Source organism: Sinohyriopsis cumingii, chromosome 2 (assembly GCF_028554795.1).
Source record: "Sinohyriopsis cumingii isolate HCF-2022 chromosome 2, ASM2855479v2, whole genome shotgun sequence".
NCBI classification, from domain to species: domain Eukaryota; kingdom Metazoa; phylum Mollusca; class Bivalvia; order Unionida; family Unionidae; genus Sinohyriopsis; species Sinohyriopsis cumingii.
Genome location: NC_142962.1, coordinates 137,920,510 through 137,942,683, shown reverse-complemented (window position 1 = coordinate 137,942,683; position 22,174 = coordinate 137,920,510). Strand labels below are relative to the sequence as shown.

Genomic DNA, 22,174 nt, shown 5'->3' with positions numbered 1-22,174 from the left:
ATAATAATAATAATAATAATAATAATAATTATTATTATTACTATTATTATTAAATAAAACTTGTGTTTGAAAATCTTGAATAATATGTTGTTTTAGACTTGTGGTAGAATTGTTTGTCACTCCCTATGAAGTTAAAAGAACTAAGTTCATTGTGAAAGTTGATGAAGCAGTTTTAGAAAATATAATCCTGAACAGTTTTCAGTTTTATGGCATTCTTTAAAATTAAATTCTATGTTTATGATATAGGATGCTTTTGTTTGGTATCTGTTTTTGTTCATTATGTTATGCATTATGATACTGCATATAGATTTGTATTCCACCTACTAGTAATGATCTAATAATGATACTCTCAAAGTTTTATATTGATGAGTCCAGTTTACATTAAGCTACTTGATTTAAGTTTTATATTGAAATGTTCATCAGATGTTTTGTTCTGAAATGCATATGTAACATGCTTGACAAAGTCTGTAAAAACTATTTTGTAGCACAATAATGCATTATGACTCATTACAGTAGTCAGGTCTTTAATATACACATTCCCATGGTTTTCTTGTGATAAAGTACTTAAAGTACCCGTATTTTTCATATTGTCCATTTGACATGCTTAGAATTTTTTTAGCAACATGGAATACAGCATCTCTTTATTTCATTTAGGGATCAACTTTAGTAACCTCTCAAGGGAGGCATCCTTCTGTTGGAATGATCCTTAGGTTAATTACAAGTGATGTAAGTAATCTATCTCAGTGTATTTGTATATTCTCTCTGTCTCTGTCTCTCTATGATCATTTATATTGTTGAAAAAATAATGTAAAAACTGTGGCCTTCCTTTGCATGATATGACTCTTTCATTCATACAGAATCTCCATTGTAAATTGGTATATTTAATTGTCTTCACAAAATTTAAAACATGTATAAATAAATTCTTGATAGCATGCCATTTTATTTTGTAAAAATGAATACGATTTTTAATAGGTGATGTATTCAATTTATCGCTAAAAATCCTTTCCTCAGATCAAAATAATTTCATTAAGAAAGTTAGCTTATTACAGATATTTGTCTTTACATTCATTGGTCGTGAGAGACGTTCTGTTCTGTCAAAAGAAAGGCTTCTTAAGGCAGTTGGTCTATCAGTTGAGGTCATCATGTTATTATCTTCCATCTAGTATGTAAAAAGGGAGACTATAGTTATCATGATGTCTCACTATCCATAAATATTAATTTTCAGTACTCTCAAACTGTTAAAGACATCTCTTTGAAACTTGGTACACTTATGTAAGTCAAGATTTGTTTTTTTTGACATAGAAAGGTTTTCAGCCATTGTTTGCTTAAATCTTTTGGTCTATCATTCATTTAGACTTTTGTTTCCAAAGCACAACTCCAAAACTTGTAAAGATATCAACATAAATTGTTGTACATTAATTATGCTAGTGATACAGATGCACTCTATGCTATTCAGAATTCTTTATTTCTAGTGTTTGTAATCTTTTTGTCAATGTCTGTCTTGTTTCTATATGTCCATTCATCCATCCATTATCCACATTTTCATTTCCAGGGCAAAATGCCAACCTATTTCAGGTATCTCCATAAACTTGGTACACAAGTTATACCAGTCTAAATGTGCCTTTTGCTTTTCACAATTCTTCACTTTGAAAACTGATGTGTTTGTAAATTTTGTCTGTTGTTCTGTTTATGAATCCACACAATCTCCATACTTTCATTTCCTGGACTATTTAAGATATGTTTGCGAAAGTTGGTACATGCATTAGACTAGTTGATGAGCTTTCAATATTTGTAACAATTTCATCAGCTGATTTGTTAATCCATCCAGCATTCATACTTTTGTTTGCAGAGCATAACTTCAAAACATTCAAGATATGTCTATGAGATATACTATATAGATTAGACTGTTGGTCCAGATGTGCATTTTTCATTCACCATTCTTCAGTTTCAATATTTTGAATGTTTGATCTGTCCATCCTTCTTTCCATTATTCACACTTTTATTCTGGGCAGAACTGTTTAAGATATCTTTGTGAAATTAGGTACATTTATTAAACTAATGTTAAACACCTTTTGTTCACAGTTCTTGAATTTGAAAATTTGTGGTTTTGCCCATTTGTTCATCCATTAATCCACTGTGTATGCTTTAGTTTCCAGGGCAAAGCTCCATAACCATTTGAGTTATCTCTGTTAAATTTATGACACATTTTAGACTAGTTGTGTAGACACACCTTTTTCCTGTTTGCAATTAAATTTGGTAGACTTACTGGACTTTTGGTGTAGACATATATTTTGCTATTTGTGATTAAATTTGATATTGGACTATGGTGTCAACACACCTTTTGCCATTTGCAGTTCTTTAATTTCACTATTTCCCATGTTTTCATTGTGTATCCAACCATCTATCCATCTTTCACTCTCATGTTCAGAGTATAACTCTCAAACTGTTATGCTCTCTGTGACATTCAGAACTGTTTACTTTCAATATTTTTAATATATTCATCTTTTTGTCCATTGTTCATTTACTATCTACACTTGTTTCTGGGCAAAACTTCAAAACTGTTTATGATATCTCTTTGAAACTCGGCACACACATTAGACTTAGTGTTGCAGGTGTGCCTTTGCTATTCAGAATCCATCTGTTTCAGTATTTCTAAAGTTTTTGTTTCTTGTCCATCTATCCATTTACTATAAACACTTTGTTTCTAGGGCAAAACTCTACAACTATTTAAGATATTTCTTTGAAACATAGTGCATACATTAGACTTAATGTTGTATGTGTGTATTTTGCTATTCAGAAATCTTCAGTTTCAATATTTATTTCATTTTTTTAATTCTTATCAATCTTTCAATCTAATTTTGTTTCTATGGCAAAACTCCCAAAAAATATAGTTGGTACACATATTATACATAGTGATGTAAATTTGTCTTTTGCTATTCACAGTTCATCAGTTTCAATATTTTTAATGTTCTGAAAATTTGTTCGTTATTCTTCTGCCTTGTACACTTCAATTTCTGAAGGAAACCCATGATGCCTAGTATTTTCCTGTATAATGTCCCAAAAACCTTTACATTAGGTTGTGTATATTGACCTACAAAAACACCGACAGTACTTGGTATACCGTATTTCAAAGATAACTTGGAACTTTGTATCAAGAAAACAGAAGTCTGATAATAGGTGACATTAAGTACTGTCTGTACTCTCTTATAAGTCAAGTCAAACTGCAAACAAGAAAGATCCTGATCTGCCTTAGCATAATGTGCCTGCAGATCAGGGTCTATACTGTTTGTTCTATTGATTATTCCTATCAAATTGCACAAACCCAGATCAGCTGGCACATTATGCCATGGCAGATCTGGGTCTATGCAGTTTGCATTTGGACTTATAAGCGAGTATACATGGTACAGTTTGTTGTATTACAACAATCAAAGCTGGATAAAAAAAATATGAGTTCCCTGAATTATCAACAGTTCATGTACCAAGTAGATTACCAGAAGTGTTTGAAACACTAATTAATCACATTTCTACTGTCAATCTTATAGAAGCTGCAGTTTCCCCAATAATTCATTATCATCCTATATACTGTACACAAAAATTTATTGGAAAAAGTAAACTCTATAATTATAGTTATATCAAATAATGAAAAAAAGATTCAATGCATAACAGTATTATTCCTTAAGGAACTGAAAGTTATCTCTTGGTCAATAATTGAATCTAATTTGATGACAATTGAGATGCTCTTGACATTTGGATAGATATGTTACTGAAATATAAGATTCATGGTCCTGTTAATTTCATGAGAGTGAAGCAACAAAATCAACCTAATTGGATTACATTTGATATATTGAATGCTGTTAAGAGAATGGATATATTTCATAGATTAAAGAATACCCAAAATTACAGAATATGGAGAGGCATAATCAAGTCACTGATCCAAAAAGCAGGAACAACTTACCAGGCAGCTGAAATGTCAGATAGTATTAAGAAGGGAAAAGAAACCTTAAGAATCTCTGGATAAAAGTTAGTCCAATGCACAGGACGGGAGATCTCTCTGATATGAATAACCATAGCCTTTATCATTTTGTTATCACTTTTGAAGCTATCAGAATGACCTGTTTGTAATGAATTTAGAAACTACCTGGAATCTTTTAATTTATCGTGACAATCAGGCTGTTGTGAAGGACATTCATGCCAGACTTAACAAATTAGAATGGCAGATGATTGACTAACAGCAGTAGATCAAGATAATCTGGAAGGCACAGTGTTTCTTGACTTAGAAAGACATTTGACCTTGTTAATCACAAAATCCTGCTGGAAAACCTAAGAATGTGTCAAGTTAACCATGAAAGTTTAATTTAGTTTTAGTCCTATTTTGAAAGCAGGCAACAAGTTGCTATTTGAAATAATCTTGGACCATTACACTTTCTGCTGCACATAAAAAATTTATCACATTATATTGAGCTATCCACTACACTAACATGTTCACAGAAGACATGACATTGTTTAACTCAGATCAACTGTTTATGAGCTGAAATTATAAGCACTAAATTAAATCAGGATTTTGTTAAAATAAACAGCTGGTATGAGCACAGTCGTATGAAAATAAAGGCAGCAATGTCAGAAGACATGGTCTTTGCCATGAACATTGGTAGTTGAGCCAAAGTAAAAGTTGAGACAGAACTTAAAAGTAATGCTAAAAGGAATGGTTATAGACCAGTCTTTAAAAAAAACTGCTTGGCATTATGGTTGACAGTATCTTGAGCTGGAAACTGCAAGTTAAAAAAGTAATTAAAAAGTAAACTTGTTGCTTTATTTCTTGAACAATAAATCTTTTCTCTTTCGAGAACAGAGAAGGATATACTACAATGCCTATATCATGCCACATCTTGAATATTCTATCTGGGGTAATAATAATACAGAAAATCAAGAGACAACTGAAATTTCAGAAGAGACCAGCTAGGGTTATTCTTCATGCTGATATGGATACACCATTAACACATCTTTTTTAAGCTCCTCAGTGACTTCCATTTCAATAGAGAACTCAACTTCAAAAGGATTTAGTAGTCCACAACCCTGTATGGAGGCTTTATGCATAAAAAAATAATGCATATAAAACTCTCATGACAGTTTGTGTTAAATGATTTGTGGACTCAGTTCATATTTTTCAATCAAAACTTCATTATTTCCTCTTGTATTGGGTTCAAAAAAGTAAATTCCTGTTTCCACCAGTGGAAATCTCATTCAGTTGTCGTTGGTCATGTTGTCAGTGGGAGAGTTTGATAAAGGCATCTGGACTTAACAGAATACTCTTTGCTCAGAATTGTTCTCATTCTCCAACAGTTTTAGGTCACTGTCATTTACCGATGTTACATCACACCCATACTTCTGCAGGAGTCGATGTGCTGCACTTGCAGTGGCAGCTCATTTTAATGAATGTTTTTTTGTGTCCATTGATTAGTATTATGGAGCGAAAAAAAGTTATCTTGTACAAAAGATCCCTCTTTAGGAGGTGCATGTCACCAACAGTAACAATTGATGTCATTTTAGAAATGTGCAGCTATTCGTCAAGTCAGACATGTGCAGAAATACTAGGTTGTATAATACATTGCAACTGTGTGAAAAACATTTTGTTGAATTTTCCTGCTTGAATCAAATAATGAATTAAAATGGGTAAGTGAAATACCTTTTTTATGTTGCAGTTTTTTACATAATCCCCTCATACTGGTGCACTAGAATATTAGTTAAAATTGCAGTGTATTTATCAATTGAAATAGATATCTCTTTCCAAGGCATTATAATTCTTAAATGTGGACTCTTCCTTTGAAATTTAAGGATAACTGTATTTTAGGTTGAAGTGGGCTGGTTTTCTGGCTTCCTTTGTTACAATATTTCCCTTTATGATCATTTGTGCATCATAGATCCCCACATTTTTAATTGGACTCCAGTTCTGAAACCAGATTTTCCTTTTTACTCAATCTGAACCCAATTCTGACACCAAAGGGATTTTGGACTTGCAAAACTTGCACCCCTAGATGAAACATTGTCTCATGTATCAGTTAGCCTTTATCATTTTGATGTGCATTGAAAAACTGTACATGCAGCTGCTAAATTTAAAACTGTAAGTTATTTTCTTTTTTTCTTGCCAGACACCAGATACTATGAAATCAGTTAGCAACATTGAAAACCTACCTGTGTTGAACATGCACCCAACTTCTGGTGACCCTCCACCATTTTATCGCAATTCTCCAGATATATTAAAGATTGAGTCAGGTCAGCCCCCTGCAGACACCATGCTCACAGACATCACAGAGCCAGAACCCCAGGAAGAGTTGAGAGAGTCTCCCCGGGCCCCAGCTTACTACCTGCAGAAAATTAGAAAGAAGGCACTCTCTGTAAGTCATTTCTTTGTTTTATCTCCTTTGAAGTGGCATTTTGAAAGTGTTTTAAATTTTGAAAGTGTTTTAAATTTATTGGTGATATAGATTATTGTGTTTGAAATTGACCTTAAGACATAAATAGAAGCGCATTAGAACATATCATACAAAGACCTGGATTCAAGAGAAAACATGACTCGTATAAAAACGTACTTCCACTTGTATAGCTTTACAAATATTTGAACAATAGTATTAATATTGATAGTACTACTACTGTCATTATACCTATATAATTATTGTTATACTACCACTGCTGTCATTATACCAATAATATTAATATTGATAGTACTACTACTGTCATTATACCTATATAATTATTGTTATACTGCCAATGCTGTCATTATACCAATAATATTAATATTGATAGTACTACTACTGTCATTATACCTATATAATTATTGTTATACTGCCAATGCTGTCATTATACCAATAATATTAATATTGATAGTACTACTACTGTCATTATACCTATATAATTATTGTTATACTACCACTGCTGTCATTATACCAATAATATTAATATTGATAGTACTACTACTGTCATTATACCTATATAATTATTGTTATACTACCACTGCTGTCATTATACCAATAATATTAATATTGATAGTACTACTACTGTCATTATACCTATATAATTATTGTTATACTGCCAATGCTGTCATTATACCAATAATATTAATATTGATAGTACTACTACTGTCATTATACCTATATAATTATTGTTATACTGCCAATGCTGTCATTATACCAATAATATTAATATTGATAGTACTACTACTGTCATTATACCTATATAATTATTGTTATACTGCCAATGCTGTCATTATACCAATAATATTAATATTGATAGTACTACTACTGTCATTATACCTATATAATTATTGTTATACTGCCAATGCTGTCATTATACCAATAATATTAATATTGATAGTACTACTACTGTCATTATACCTATATAATTATTGTTATACTGCCAATGCTGTCATTATACCAATAATATTAATATTGATAGTACTACTACTGTCATTATACCTATATAATTATTGTTATACTGCCAATGCTGTCATTATACCAATAATGTTAATATTGATAGTACTACTACTGTCATTATACCTATATAATTATTGTTATACTGCCAATGCTGTCATTATACCAATAATATTAATATTGATAGTACTACTACTGTCATTATACCTATATAATTATTGTTATACTGCCAATGCTGTCATTATACCAATAATATTAATATTGATAGTACTACTACTGTCATTATACCTATATAATTATTGTTATACTGCCAATGCTGTCATTATACCAATAATGTTAATATTGATAGTACTACTACTGTCATTATACCTATATAATTATTGTTATACTGCCAATGCTGTCATTATACCAATAATATTAATATTGATAGTACTACTACTGTCATTATACCTATATAATTATTGTTATACTGCCAATGCTGTCATTATACCAATAATATTAATATTGATAGTACTACTACTGTCATTATACCTATATAATTATTGTTATACTGCCAATGCTGTCATTATACCAATAATGTTAATATTGATAGTACTACTACTGTCATTATACCTATATAATTATTGTTATACTGCCAATGCTGTCATTATACCAATAATATTAATATTGATAGTACTACTACTGTCATTATACCTATATAATTATTGTTATACTGCCAATGCTGTCATTATACCAATAATGTTAATGCTGATACTGTTGCTACTTGTAATAAAAGCAGCAGACTTGCTCCACAACCCATAACCATGAATTTCTCTAAACAGAGCTATCAACATCTCCAGCACATAGATTTCTCACTACTTGTCATCTCAGTTTTATTCCTGGACAGCTTCCCCCCATCCCTCAATATCCTCCTCTTGCATGTAGTTGGTTCTGCCTTCAGACTTATAATAGCATTAAAAATAAGTGTATTGCATGATTAACTCTTTACCTTCAGCTAACGCATATATGCGACCATAAAAATAGCCTTGTAATCCCAGAGATGCATATACAAGCTGCTAATAATACTCTGTCCCGGCTGGCTCATACATGCGTTTCCGGCCAATGGTTGGGAAACCCCAGATACGCATATACACGTTTCATATTAAAGCTTTGTATTGGATGAAATTACAAACATCCGTTCTCTTTTATAATATTTAGCCAATGAAAATAGTCCTTACATAAAATGATGAACTTATTCTATTAGTAGTTTTACAGCATATAAGCGGGAAATTCTATTGAAAACGAGGTCAATGATGACAGTAAAACAAAATGTCAACATTCATGTATTCCGACGATGATTCTGATGGAAGTTTTGAAGGATTTGAAAGTGATGATATTCATTTTAACCAGATTCAGGATGAAGGATCGGACATTAGTATAAGTCCTGTTTTGACACCTGACATTTCAGATTTATCTGAATCAGAGGATGAAACGCGAGACAATAAAATCTGGTCGGAACACGTGAGACCGGTAAATGTGGACGACTTTACAGCAGTTTCAGGGCCAGCATTTATTTTAGAAGAAAATGCAAGAGAGATAGATTTCTTTTTACGTGCTTCAGACAATATCATAAAAAATTACCAAATCTGCAATAAAATAGTTGACACATTTGTGTGCAAAATAGTGGTGAGAAAAGTAATCGAATATACATTTGAAACACAGATATATTGAGATATATTTTTTAAATTATAAATATGTGAATATAAACATTAATTCCTGTGGATTATATGTACTTGTTGGTGGAAATGAGTAGCACAAAACATTGGTAAGTGTTTAAAATTTTATTTTTCATTAAATTACATAGTTTGCATGGAACAAAATTGATACTGAAAATGTAGACAGCATGTAAATAACTCAAGAAGTTCTCACTCAGGCAGTTATTATGATGCTCTGGGGTTCAGCCTACAAACAGCTGCTAGAAGGCAGGCTGCTTATCAGGCTTTGTAGCCAGGGCAGCAAGTACTTGCAGAAGGTAAAGAGTTAAATTGCTGAACCAGTCAGAGTGATTTGGCTCATTTGTTTCTATGGTAGAAGTTTTTTTTATTGTTGGACTTGTAGTGTTCAGATCATTTCAAGTATTGTTCCATGAAAATATGGCTTTCAGAATTTATTTAGAGTTGATTTTGGGCAGGAGGTTGATGGCATTTTTAAGGAGTTTTTGGCTATATAATGCCAAAGAAATGGGAATGAATTACCTTTATCAAGGATGCTGACCAATACAGACCTCAAGTAGTATGACTTTGAGATTATCCAAATTTATTAGCATTTTTCCTCACACTGGAATATCATTGATATGAAAGCTGAGAGGATGGCATAAATTGATCAATCAGTGGAATATCTTTGATATGAAGGTTGAGAGGATGGCATAAATTGATGAATCATTGATTGAATCAGTAAGATTCAGATTAAAATTAGGAAAAGTTATATTTTAAACATTTGAATGGTTACAGGGTATTTATATAATCTTTTTTAACCTATTTATCTATAGCTTATGTTTTCTTTTTGCCACAATATAGAAACAGCTTTAGAGCTTCTGTTAGGTTTGTTGTAAAAGTTTTACAAATTTCATCATTTGTAGAGGTCGCTTTAATCATATTATAGGAGCAGTTCATCAGAATTCAACAGGTTCTACACAGATTTACTTATTATTGGCTTTTGTCTTGAGAATTATTATCCAGTGAAACTGGACGAAGTATAAACTTCTTTTATTTACATTGCTATGACTAGATGGAAATTCTACAAACCAAGTAATCTCCCTTTTAAGTCAAGTCCAACTGCAAACTGCACAGACCCAGATCTGCCATCATAGTCTATGCAATTTGTTGGGAGTAATCAGTAGAATAAACAACATTGACTCTCTTTGATCTGCTAGTGCATTATGCAATGGTGGATCAGGGTCTATTTTCTTTGCTGTTGGACTCAAAGGAAATTTAATTATGTACAGTATTAAACAGACATATTGCCATTAAAACAGTTTTAACAATCATTTTACTATCTTTTATGTAAGCCTTCATTTTGCACAACTTTCTACAAGGTATTATTATGATATTGGACTTTGTGAAAATGCCCATGTATTGCCTTATATCTCTGATTTGCCCTCAGTAGTAGCTGATACAGCTCACTTTGGCTTTTCTTCATAGTCGGAATTCTAGTAAAGGGTGTGGAAAGTGAATTTTACTGCCAGACCATCATTTGGTTATCAGCTACATGCTTGAGTAGAGTAGACATTTCAACCACTCATGTCTAATTGCAAAGGCTTGTTTTTACTTAATCTTCTATGATTTTTTGCTCTCTTTCTAAAACTTTGTATTTTTTTATGCTTTGTTTGTAAAACTAAAACTAGTTTTCAAATAAGACAAAATAACCTTAGTTTAACATTACTATTGAAATTAGAGATATTTATGGAGCATTTTTAAAAAAATATTTAACCCTGTAAGTTGTACTGGCTTGAGATGTAGAGAAAGCCTTATTCTTATTGTTTGGTAGAAAGAAAGATCACAGCTGTTTTATCACATAAGTTAAAAAAAATTAAAGCAGAGGCTTTAGAAATTACAACTGTTTTTGTTCTAACAGTTTACAATATTTCTGTTGATAGTAGCAGTTAATTTAATGTAAGCATGAATAATGAGTTTCACAGTTTCTGATAATCAAAGTCAGTGCTTGTTACTGCATTATCTGGATGGTCAAAAGCAAAGTATATGCATACATGCCAAAGACAGTAGTAGACTGTTATGACCAAATTGTTACTGGACATTAATGGCTCTATTTTAAAAGAAGCCTTGAAAATCTAATAAAAATAAAATAATAGTTTAAGCCGATATGGACATAATATAAGCTTGATCCCATCCATCATGAGGAGTGAATCTCAAGCCATTTTACAAAATTAAATTAGCTCTAATGGCCTTTAAAGGTTGATAATTACATTAGATAATAACTTTCATTTTTTTGCTCAATTCACCTTTTATCAGCTGTTTAACTTACTAGTGAGGACATGGAAATATTATTGTAAGACAAGAAAATAGTGTCTGATGTGAGAGAGTGAGATTTTCTGTTAGTTCTTTAAGGAAGAATAAATCAACTTGTGTTTGAAGAGGGTTTAAAAATTAAAAGTGTTTCCAAGGGAAAGGGAATGTATCAAGAAAACCTGGGGAATATGTCATGATCATCATCTTTGTGACTAGCAATATTTTTTATGGCTCCAGGTGTACACTCACCTAACTCTCTGATTGACTCCTGTACAATTTAGTAATCACATGCAATACATGAATTAAAAATATGCTATATCTGTACTAGTAACAATTAAAAAAAAATGAACTGTCTCTTGGAAAAATGAACAAATAAATAAAGAAATATCATATCTGATACAATTAAGTTTTTTGACATGTCATATCTAATAGCAAAATACACAAAAGTCTGAGGCTATGCAAACTAAACAGTTTCTTCATTTTTATTTATTAAAAAAGTTGCAAGAATAACCTTCTGTCTTCCTCTACAATTGTTTTTCAGTAATTTTGCTATACTGTTGTCATGTTGAAATACTTGTATTATGTACGTAGAAGGCTATTTAAGTTGCTTAATTTTAAGCCCAGTCCCATTGTGACATAACATTACAATTTAATGTGGAAGTATGTCACTGATTGTTGAAACATCATTGACTGTTATTTTAAGTGTATATATTTCATTATGAGGGTTTTGTTCTTGACCTTATATAAGAGCAGGATATTCTGCTCTTGACATTATCTTAGATCTGGATATTCTGTTCATGACATTATATTAGAGCTGGATATTCTGTTCATGACATTATATTAGAGCTGGATATTCTGTTTTTGACATTATATTAGAGCTGGATATTCTGTTCTTGACATTATATTAGAGCTGGATATTCTGTTCTTGACATTATCTAAGAGCTGGATATTCTGTTCATGACATTATATTAGAGCTGGATATTCTGTTCTTGACATTATATTAGAGCTGGATATTCTGTTCTTGACATTATATTAGAGCTGGATATTCTGTTCATGACATTATATTAGAGCTGGATATTCTGTTCTTGACATTATATTAGAGCTGGATATTCTGTTCTTGACATTATCTAAGAGCTGGATATTCTGTTCTTGACATTATCTAAGAGCTGGATATTCTGTTCTTGACATTATCTAAGAGCTGGATATTCTGTTCTTGACATTATCTTAGTTCTAGTTTGGAAAATATAACTGATTACTTTCGAGTCTGTTTTAGAGAGTCAGAGTTATTCAGCTTACATAGAAATGAGACACATATGTTATGATGGGTCTGTTTAAGTTTACAATATCAAATGTATATTATATACCCTCTGGCACATTATATCCTGGTAGATTTGGATCAGTATTTCTCTGTTAGGTAAACAATCATCATGAAAACTTGCTTTAAGGATGGTTACTTTTGAAATGTTCGAGTAGTTAGCTTTTTCTTTTAAAAAGTTGTTTCTGCTAATGATCCAAACAATCCATACTCGTCATAAATGTAAAGGTTGGTGTGGATTTTGTTGCACTACTCTTAACAGAATATCTATCACCAAATAAGGATCATTACAGAAAAATATATATTTTTCCATCAAATAATTGGACAATGAATATTTAAAACTTCATCAGATTTGCACAGGTTGAAGATGATAGACAATTCACAAAGAAAAGGGTGTGTTGGTGAATGAATGTTTTCAGTATGACACAATTATTCATGACTTTGAGTTGGTTTTCTGCAACAGAAACCCTGCACTGTTGATCTATGCAGGTTGTAAATTGTAAAGATGTCCAAAGCTTTTGTATACTTTTCCTTGGCTATATAATTTTCTGTCACATGATTTGTTGTGATTTTTTAAATTGTACAAAAATAAATAAATTAATAACAGACTGAAGTTGGAACCATGTCATAATACATCGTCTCTCACCAAATTCATAGCACTATAGGTAAAAAGTTATGTCATGTCATTGATGTCATAATGCCATGATAATGTCATTAGAGCTGCAAAGTAAGTGATGATTTTACAAAAGCAGATTTTGTTACCTTAATTAGCATGTGTTGAGAGCTCAGAAGAAGGACATTTAATGTAAAGATCTGTTCTCATGAAGAACAGGTGGTGGTCACTTAAAATGCAGGATCAAAATTAGCCCATACAATTTGACCAAGTTGTTCTGAAATGACCCTTAAATTAAGAATTTATGGAATAATAGCAGAAATTATAAAAATATTGTTGTGGTAAAATTGGTAAAATTGTGGACACTGGCTTGTCTGTATTTGATTAAGATCTGGGTTCCATATTAGATTTAGTGGAGTTGGTCAGAATACCAGACTAACTTTACAGGAATATCTCAGATGCTTTAAACTGCCTGTATTTTTCATGCGGTGTGATTAAGCTGTTGCTGACAGTATTTCTAGAAATGGCATCTAACACACAGGAACATGTTGAAGGTGAAAGTGACAATAAGCCTCTTAAAATGTTTAAGCAATCCGTTTATTAAGATAGGAATATTCATATTCTTGGGGGAAGAAAAGCAGTAAAAGTCAACACTTGTATCTATTGGACATCATGTTATGTTGATTTGAATATGTCTCATGTTAGTAGAGTAGATTGGCGTTGTGACATGAAATTGAAACAACCCCAGAAGATAACAGCAGGTTAAGAGATCTAGCAAGAAGACCATGGGATTTGGATCTGCAGTTTCTGAACTGTACTGGGGGTCATTAAGATTTAAGTGTACTTTATAAATGTTTTAGTTGAACATAGTGTTTGTCTTTGCTGGATCAGTCTTAGATCATATGTCTGAACTTTTTAAATGCATGTTTTGCAAGTGGACAAAAGCAGTATATGAATTTTCAGTTGCACCTTCTTAAAAATTTGTCTGACTTGCAGGAAAATTTTGACTGCATTACTGATAAGCTCTTGTTATATTGTCTGGTCTGAAGAGCAGGTGTTTCAAGTTCCATATTGATACTGCTGTTGTGTCATTCACTGAAGCACATAACTTTACATACACCTATAGACCAACCTTTAATTGATATATTTACTTGAAGTTTATGCTGCTGTCCATTTTTTGGGGCAGTCATACTCTCTCAGTTGCTTACCACTATTGAAAGCTGTGAAATTATGGGCCACTTGTCGGTTTGTAAAGATTTTAACCTTTATGAGGAGATGGAAATAACAAGTATTTTCCATTGTGATGTTGGCCAATAATTGAGGTTGATGAAATGAAATGTCGACTGTATTCTTCACTTTACCATGGTGATATCATCAGGTATTTTCTTCAGAAGCATCAAGCAGAAATTCTTTTAGCTGGAATAGAAGACATCCATACTACTGGTCTAAGGTAAATTAGTTAAAAAAAAATTAATAATGAATGTTAGTTAACTGTTTTGTCCTTGTTAGCAAATAATCTGTGAACTCAGGCTTGGGAGATTGTGAGTCGAAGTGTGTACCATATGTACTCACTTATAAGTTAAATCTAGCTGCAAACAAACATAGGTCCTGATCTGCCGTGTCATAATGCACCTGCAGATCAGGGTCTATATTGTTTCTTCTACTGATTCCTCCTAACAAACTGCACAGACCCAGATCTGCTAGTGTATTATGACATGGCAAATCTGGGTGTCTGCAGTTTGCAGCTGGACTTATAAGTGAGTATACACCACTCCCTCGATAACTCGTGCCCTGATAACTCATGAACCCGCTTATAACGCGGTGTCAAGCATGGATCCGATTTTTTAAACCCAAAAATACCCCCAAAATTTTACCCTATTTGTTGAACTTGAAGAAAATCGCAATCAAAATTGGTAACATAAATTTTGATGTGTCGCTCGTTTTATCATTGAAAACAGTAGATAGGACCTGGAAAATTTAATCAACACTATGAAATATCAAATTTAAAAATAGCTCATACAATTATTTTACATTTTCTTTCCAAATGACATTCCTAGCACAGTGCAATTAACGATATGTAGGGAATTTCGATCAATGAAAATGTCAATTACGCTGAGTGGAGGCAGTACTTTAATAAATAAATACAAATTAAATAATTTTTTTATCAATTGAAATTTGTTCTAGTTCTATCCTTTAGTTCCTTTTAAGTGTAATCGTCATAAATGCAATGTGTCCTCTTGTAATTAAACGTAAAATGCATCAATCAACCATAACAGCTATGTCCGCAAGCATTTCTCTGAGAACCTAATTAAGTCCCGCTTGTGTTTTGATAACTGACTTGCGGAAGTATTTGTTGTATTGTTGCACTCAATTAAAAGCTGGCCTCCTTTGTATTATAACGTTAATTATGTCTTTTGAATTGAAAAAAGGGAGGTGGAATAAAAGAAAAGTTAAAAGGCACAAAAATCGGACTAATTTAAAATCTAGTGGCCTCAGTCGTATGTCGGGTGAACTCACTTCCTTTGATCAGTCGAACACTGTAATAAACATTATTGTGTATGTAACAGAAACTACCTTAAATTAACTGACTCTTTCATAACTGTGATCAAAAATAACAAGGCAGCCAAGCGAAATGAATACTTCGTAAAACATAGAGCATGATTTCACAGATACGGACCATTGTGGGCAAGCGAGGTTCAGAGAATTCTTGAACTGGCATGCCTGTATGTTTTAGCACTTTATATGCATTTAGCCTCAGCTACTGATACTGATCTTGAAAAATAGACACAGATATGACAATAGCTACATCAATGTAACCGTCATCGGCAGAAAATAAAGGTTAATATCCTTTATGAGTGAACTGAAGCCAGGAAATATGTAGAGACTGCTTAGAGAACTCCAAATAATAATTTTTAAGTAGGTTGCCCCGTGGCTACTAAACTCTGATAGGTACTTGGAGCATCTCAATGTAGGTGGAGTGGGGAAGAGGGTATTCATCTTATGCCATGTCCATCTAGCGAGCTATCCATAATTTGGGTCCAATTGGTTTGTTACTCAAGAAATTGCACAAAAAACCCGTTTGAATCTGAATCAAGTAAGATTTTCTATACTAATTATTAATCAGTTTGGACAAAAGTAATACTTTTTCTTATTGCTAGTCAGGTGTTTTTGGACATCGTGTCATATAAAGTTATAATCAGAGTAATACATAGATATTTTTCAAACTAGTTTTACTTTTCATGCAAAAACTACTCATTTGTAGAAAATCTTGTTTAAAATCCCTATTAAAAAGAGAAGAAATAAATACTTACAGTGTAGATATGACCCATTTCATTACAAAGAATTCTTGCTTTCCAGATATCAAGCTGGAAGTATGCATTTCTTGTTTTACAAACAAGACTTCGGTTATCTGAAACTACATTGGCACAGAATGCTAGTCGTAACTGAAAGGTTATGGATTTTAATCATACCATAGGATCAACCTGGGTCAGCTACTGTTGTGTGTCCTTGGTCAAGGCACTTTACTCCATTTGAATCAGCCCTGAAAACCTACTTGTGTTGAAGTAAAATATTAGGCCAAACAAACTTCAGTTATCAAAATTACATAAAAAATATGAGTCTTACTGAGACAATTTTTTTCTTCATGAAAATGAATTGAAAGAGAGGACATGTCAGTGTGATATATTATTCACTATCTCCACTGTGTTACAGATTTTTGTTAGTTGGAGTTTAAAGATGTTTGCAGTAAGCAACTGCAGTTCAGATACCGTATTGTGCATTATATACAATTTTCCCTGTTTTTTATATAAAGTTTTCAGATTTAGGCAATTTTCTAATTACAGTGAAACTTTCCTAAATCACACCCTCTTTAACCTGGCCACCTATAGTCTCATTAAACCAGATCTCTCACATATCACAATGATTTCCGCCAGACAAAGGTCTGATTGAAAACAGTTTTCCATGTAAAGCCATAGTGTCAGTTTTCCAAAAATTTGGAAATGTGATTTGATTAGTTGATGAGCTTAAGTGATGTAATTTGTTATTGTGTTAGCAAGAAGACATCATGTTTCACTGGTTGATTGAGATGCAACTTGTGCATTAGCATCTATTTAGAATGCTGACAATGTGATATTGTGAGTACAGAAAGTATGTTGAGATAAATTTTGAGATAGAACGTCTTTGTAGAAATTTCTGTAATGAATCTTTTATCAGTAATGGTAATCAGTGGAAGATATTATTAGAGCCTCTTATGGCAAAAGTCTCACAGAGCCACTCAGGAGTCTGGTTGAATGAGAATAGACCTCTGCTCTCCAAACTGGGCTAAAATTGCTGTTTTAATGCTACTGGTAATCTAAGATGCATATAATGGCCACCTATCTCGAAATGCCCAATATTTTTTGTCTCAGCACTGTTCACTTTAGGGGAGTTTCACTGTTTTGTTATTGTTATTGTGCTCTTTTCTTGCACAGTGTTACATTTTTCGAATTAATGACAAGATTTCAAGAGTTGAAAACTAACCACACAAAAGTATGGAAATATAGAAACCTTTATAGCTTTTCAGTTGCATTAATTGAAAAATCATGTGAAAGAGAATTATTAAGGAGGGTTCCAGAGTGGCGCAGACATTGTGATCTTTTAAGTTTTATATCTGGGCCAGTTTTCATTCTCCTAACAGTTTTTCAAAAGGCATTGCACACAACTTTTTCTTTGATTAATACATTTAGCAGTTTTTTTTGTTTCATTATCTAGCTTTTGTCTACATCATAATTTACATCTTTACACTACTTTGCTGACACATCAAAAATTAAAGACTAGTGAACACAGTTTTTACATTTACTTTTTGCCTTTCTATCTGATAGCAATAATAAAAGAAAATCGTGAATGTTGCTTTTCAGAAGTTGAAGAACAACATTTCATCATCCAGGATTCTCTACATTCATTATGTATTTCTTTCATTGTATATTAGACAGATCCACCTGCCTTTACATCAAAATGTTCATTCTAATATACCTTAAAAATAAAAATGTTGTTGAAGGAGACTTACTAATCTAAATGTATGTCATAAGGTGAGAAAAAAAAATGGCAAAGATTGCTTTGAATTCCAGGAGATTATAATCTTTAAAAATTTCCATGAGCAACTAACAATTTTGAGATTATTTGTTTTCTTTGCATAATAATAATAATAATGGTGATGATAACAAGATGCCTATACTCTAACTTCTTTCCAGTTAATCATTCTTAATTACACATCTACATCAACCACTTACTTGACATATAAAGGGTCAGCGAACTAGGATTAGTCCACAAAAAGAAAGAATTTCACACACAAAAAAGTCCCACAGGAAATTGGACAAAACTTAAGATAACTTGAGATAAGTTTGATCCAGGGAGTTAGTCTTTCTCGAGTGTTATGACAAATATTTGTATACAGTAAACCTTGTATGATAATTACTCTACATTATTAATCACTTAGTACATACATGTATTTATTTTATGCTAGATCATGAATTACTGAATTTTCCAAGTAAAAAACTGATAATTCACTTACGATAAATAATTCACTGCCATGTCAGTGACAAGATAACCGTGAAATTCAGAGTTAATCTATGATGCTTACATGACCAAGTGGTAAGTATGCATCCCATTACAGATGACTTGAGTTCAAATCCAGCAAGGTGCAAATTATTATTATTTTTTTAATGTGCTATTTTACTTTGAATTGGGAAGGAGAATTATGATTTAATGTTTATATTTTTGTATAAATAATCACAACACACAACAGAATATTAATGGTAAACCACAGAAGTCACACTGAATCCAGTAGGAAATCTGCTACTTCAATCTTTTATAAAGTACATCTTTCTAGCCAATATGTTTGAGCACAAAATAACAAGTAAATTTGCTTGCCATGAGTGAATTATGGGATATGTTTCATCTCATGGGTGAATTATTTTTCCACCCATTCAATGAAATATATTCATTTTTCACTCTTTTCAAGCAAATATCCATTTTATAATATACCAATTGCCAACAAAATGTAGATTTTATAAAGCAAAACTTGTCAAGCAGTATGTGCAGCTTGGACATTTAAGTACTGCTGACTCTGGAAAATCTCACATGTCAGACTCTGGAAAATCTCACATGTCAGACTCTGGAAAATCTCACATGTCAGACTGGTCATTTAATACTAACAAGATGTACATGCAGTTACAGACATGCAAATCCCTGCTCTTCAGGTATGTTCTGCTTAAATGGCAAATAACACATACCCACCCACCCACCCATGGCATTTAGAGCAATGATAGATTGGAATATGTTCTGCACATGGGCAGATATACATTGAAGAGTAATATTGCATAAATTCTGAATATTCAGTCACTTTCATTATGTCTGCTTAAAAAATATTCAAAATTGAAATAAAAAGATATGTTGCCAACACACACACACACACACACACACACACACACACACATGTATATCAAATATATTCTATCTAGTGTTGATGGAGAACTGATGATGAACTGAATCCCCATAGACACCATTTTTTGTTTTATTTTTTAAGACACTTCCGTGCAAAAAATAGACATAGGAAAAATAAAAAAAACTTTATTGCATATCTATACCAACCACATATTTAACTTACAAAATTTAAATACAATCCTCAACCAATGTGTAATGAACTCAATTGCTAAGATACCCCCTTTTTGACAATTTGAATGAAATTTCTTTAAAACAGGCCATATGTAAATTGTTAAACCGTATTTCACATCTACACCCATCACCTATCTAGCCAACAAATTTTTAATATAATCATCCAACTGATGTGGGAGAAGAAATGATGATGAACTGAATTTCCAACATACCCTATTTATGGCAATTTTTCATAAAATTTTTGCCAAATTGGACCAGAGGGATAAAAGTAAAAATTTATTGCACATCTTCACAAACTACTTTCTAGCCTCCAAAGTTTAATTAAAATCTTCCAACCAGTGCATAAGGAGAAGGGATGATAAAACTAAATTCCCAAAATAACCCATTTTAAAATATTTTTCATGACATTTCCTCAATAATGAACCAAAGGAAAAGGTAAGCCTTTTCGCTTGTCTGCATCAGGCACATTTCTAGCCTTCAACGTTTTGATACCATTCTCCTGCCATTGTAAGAGAGGGACAACAAACAAAATTCTCCAGATTACTCCATTTTTAAATGCAATTTTCTCAAAAGTAATCAGAGGGAAATAATAAAACTTTATTTAACATCTACACCAAGCATATATCTTGCCTCTAAAGTTTCAATAAATTCCTCCAACTAGTGCATGAGGATGACAAAACTAAATTCTCAAAATATCCTTTTTTTGAAAAACAAATAGGAGATAATTCCCACAAAATGGGACAAATGATAAAAAATAAAACATTGTTGTAAATTTACACCAACCACCTGTCTAGTTTACAAAGTTTAATAAAATCCTTCATTTGATGTTGGATAAGAAGCGATAACAAACTGAATTTCCAAAATACTTCATTTTGATTTTTTTTCAACACCAAACATTTCTAGCCTTCAAGGGTTCAATTCAGTCCTTCTGCCAGTGTATGGGAAGTGATGACAAGCAAAATTCCAGGAATGCCCAGTTTTAAAAATTGTTTTTAAGAAAATTTCCCCAAAACAGGACAGATATAAAAAGTAAAACCTTATGATATATATATATATATATATATATATATATATATATATATATATATATATACACCAACCACCTATTTTAAAAGGATTTTCAGCAAACTTTGGCAGGAGAAAGACAACTTAAAACATTTTTGTGTATTTGCTCCAACCATTTATCTAACATTCAAAAGTTTCGTTAACATTGTCTGGAGTAGGAGAAGTGATGACAAGCTTTATCATGGACAGACAGACAAACAAATGAATTTGGTTACAATTATGTCACTGCTGTACACAGATTTGTGGGGATAATATTAATAGAAAATATATTGCCTGGTAATTAAACAAAAATCTGTGAACAGTTGATCATCATGTCTGATTTTATTACTTCCACTGTGATAGCAGAGTGGGCTTATAACTTTGCTACCAGTCACCTACCTGAATCTATTTTAGTGTACAGGAATAGTATAAAAACTATTAGAAATAGAACAATGAAGTTTTACACACCATATCATGATCTAAAATAGATTAAGAACCTAATTAACATTCAGACCATTAAAACAATTTTTTCATTTAGTAACTTTTCAGACTTGGACGGTTTTTTGACAGAAACCAGCTTCGCACATTTAAACACTTTTAGTTAGACTAATTCAGATTGGTTGGCATATCATACTTGTGACATAAACAGGACATCAGATAAGTCGATTTGTTTATTTTTATCAGTCAATAGACTTCTAAACCATTAGGTCTTAAACTTTTTATAAGTAGATTGACTTCTAAACCAGTAGATTTTAAAAAATATATTGGAAGATTGACTTCTAAACTAGTAGAAATGAAATTTTTATCAGTAGATTGACTTCTAACCAGTAGATCATTTTTCAATATAAATCTTACATATCTTTTAGGGAATTAATAAGAAAACAAGTGGATTTTGTTGCATAATATGTATTCTCTGTCATCTTTTTTTCTAACATCTGAAGTCAGTCATCCATTAATTAGTTCAAGTTTGTTATTACTACTACTTCAAAACTACTACCATGAAACATTACACACACACATTCATTTCATGGTCTAGTTGGTCCTAAATGAGAATGTTGGCACTTGGAGAATCCAATATATTCTTATCTCTGTTTTTCCCAAGTGGACAGCCATGTCAGCAAAT

At 32.0% G+C, this 22,174-nt stretch overlaps 1 protein-coding gene across 4 annotated transcripts in view; it reads left to right on the top strand.

Annotated features, from left to right (window-relative positions):
* LOC149805915 (coiled-coil domain-containing protein 33-like) overlaps positions 1-22,174 on the top strand; it is a 110,932-nt gene that overhangs the window by 53,737 nt on the left and 35,021 nt on the right. For all 4 annotated transcript variants that reach the window (XM_089950680.1, XM_089950681.1, XM_089950678.1 and 1 more), the window contains 2 exons: positions 655-726; positions 6,147-6,392. In XM_089950680.1, the coding sequence (XP_089806806.1) occupies positions 655-726; positions 6,147-6,392 (318 nt within the window). The remainder of the gene's footprint in view (positions 1-654; positions 727-6,146; positions 6,393-22,174) is intronic.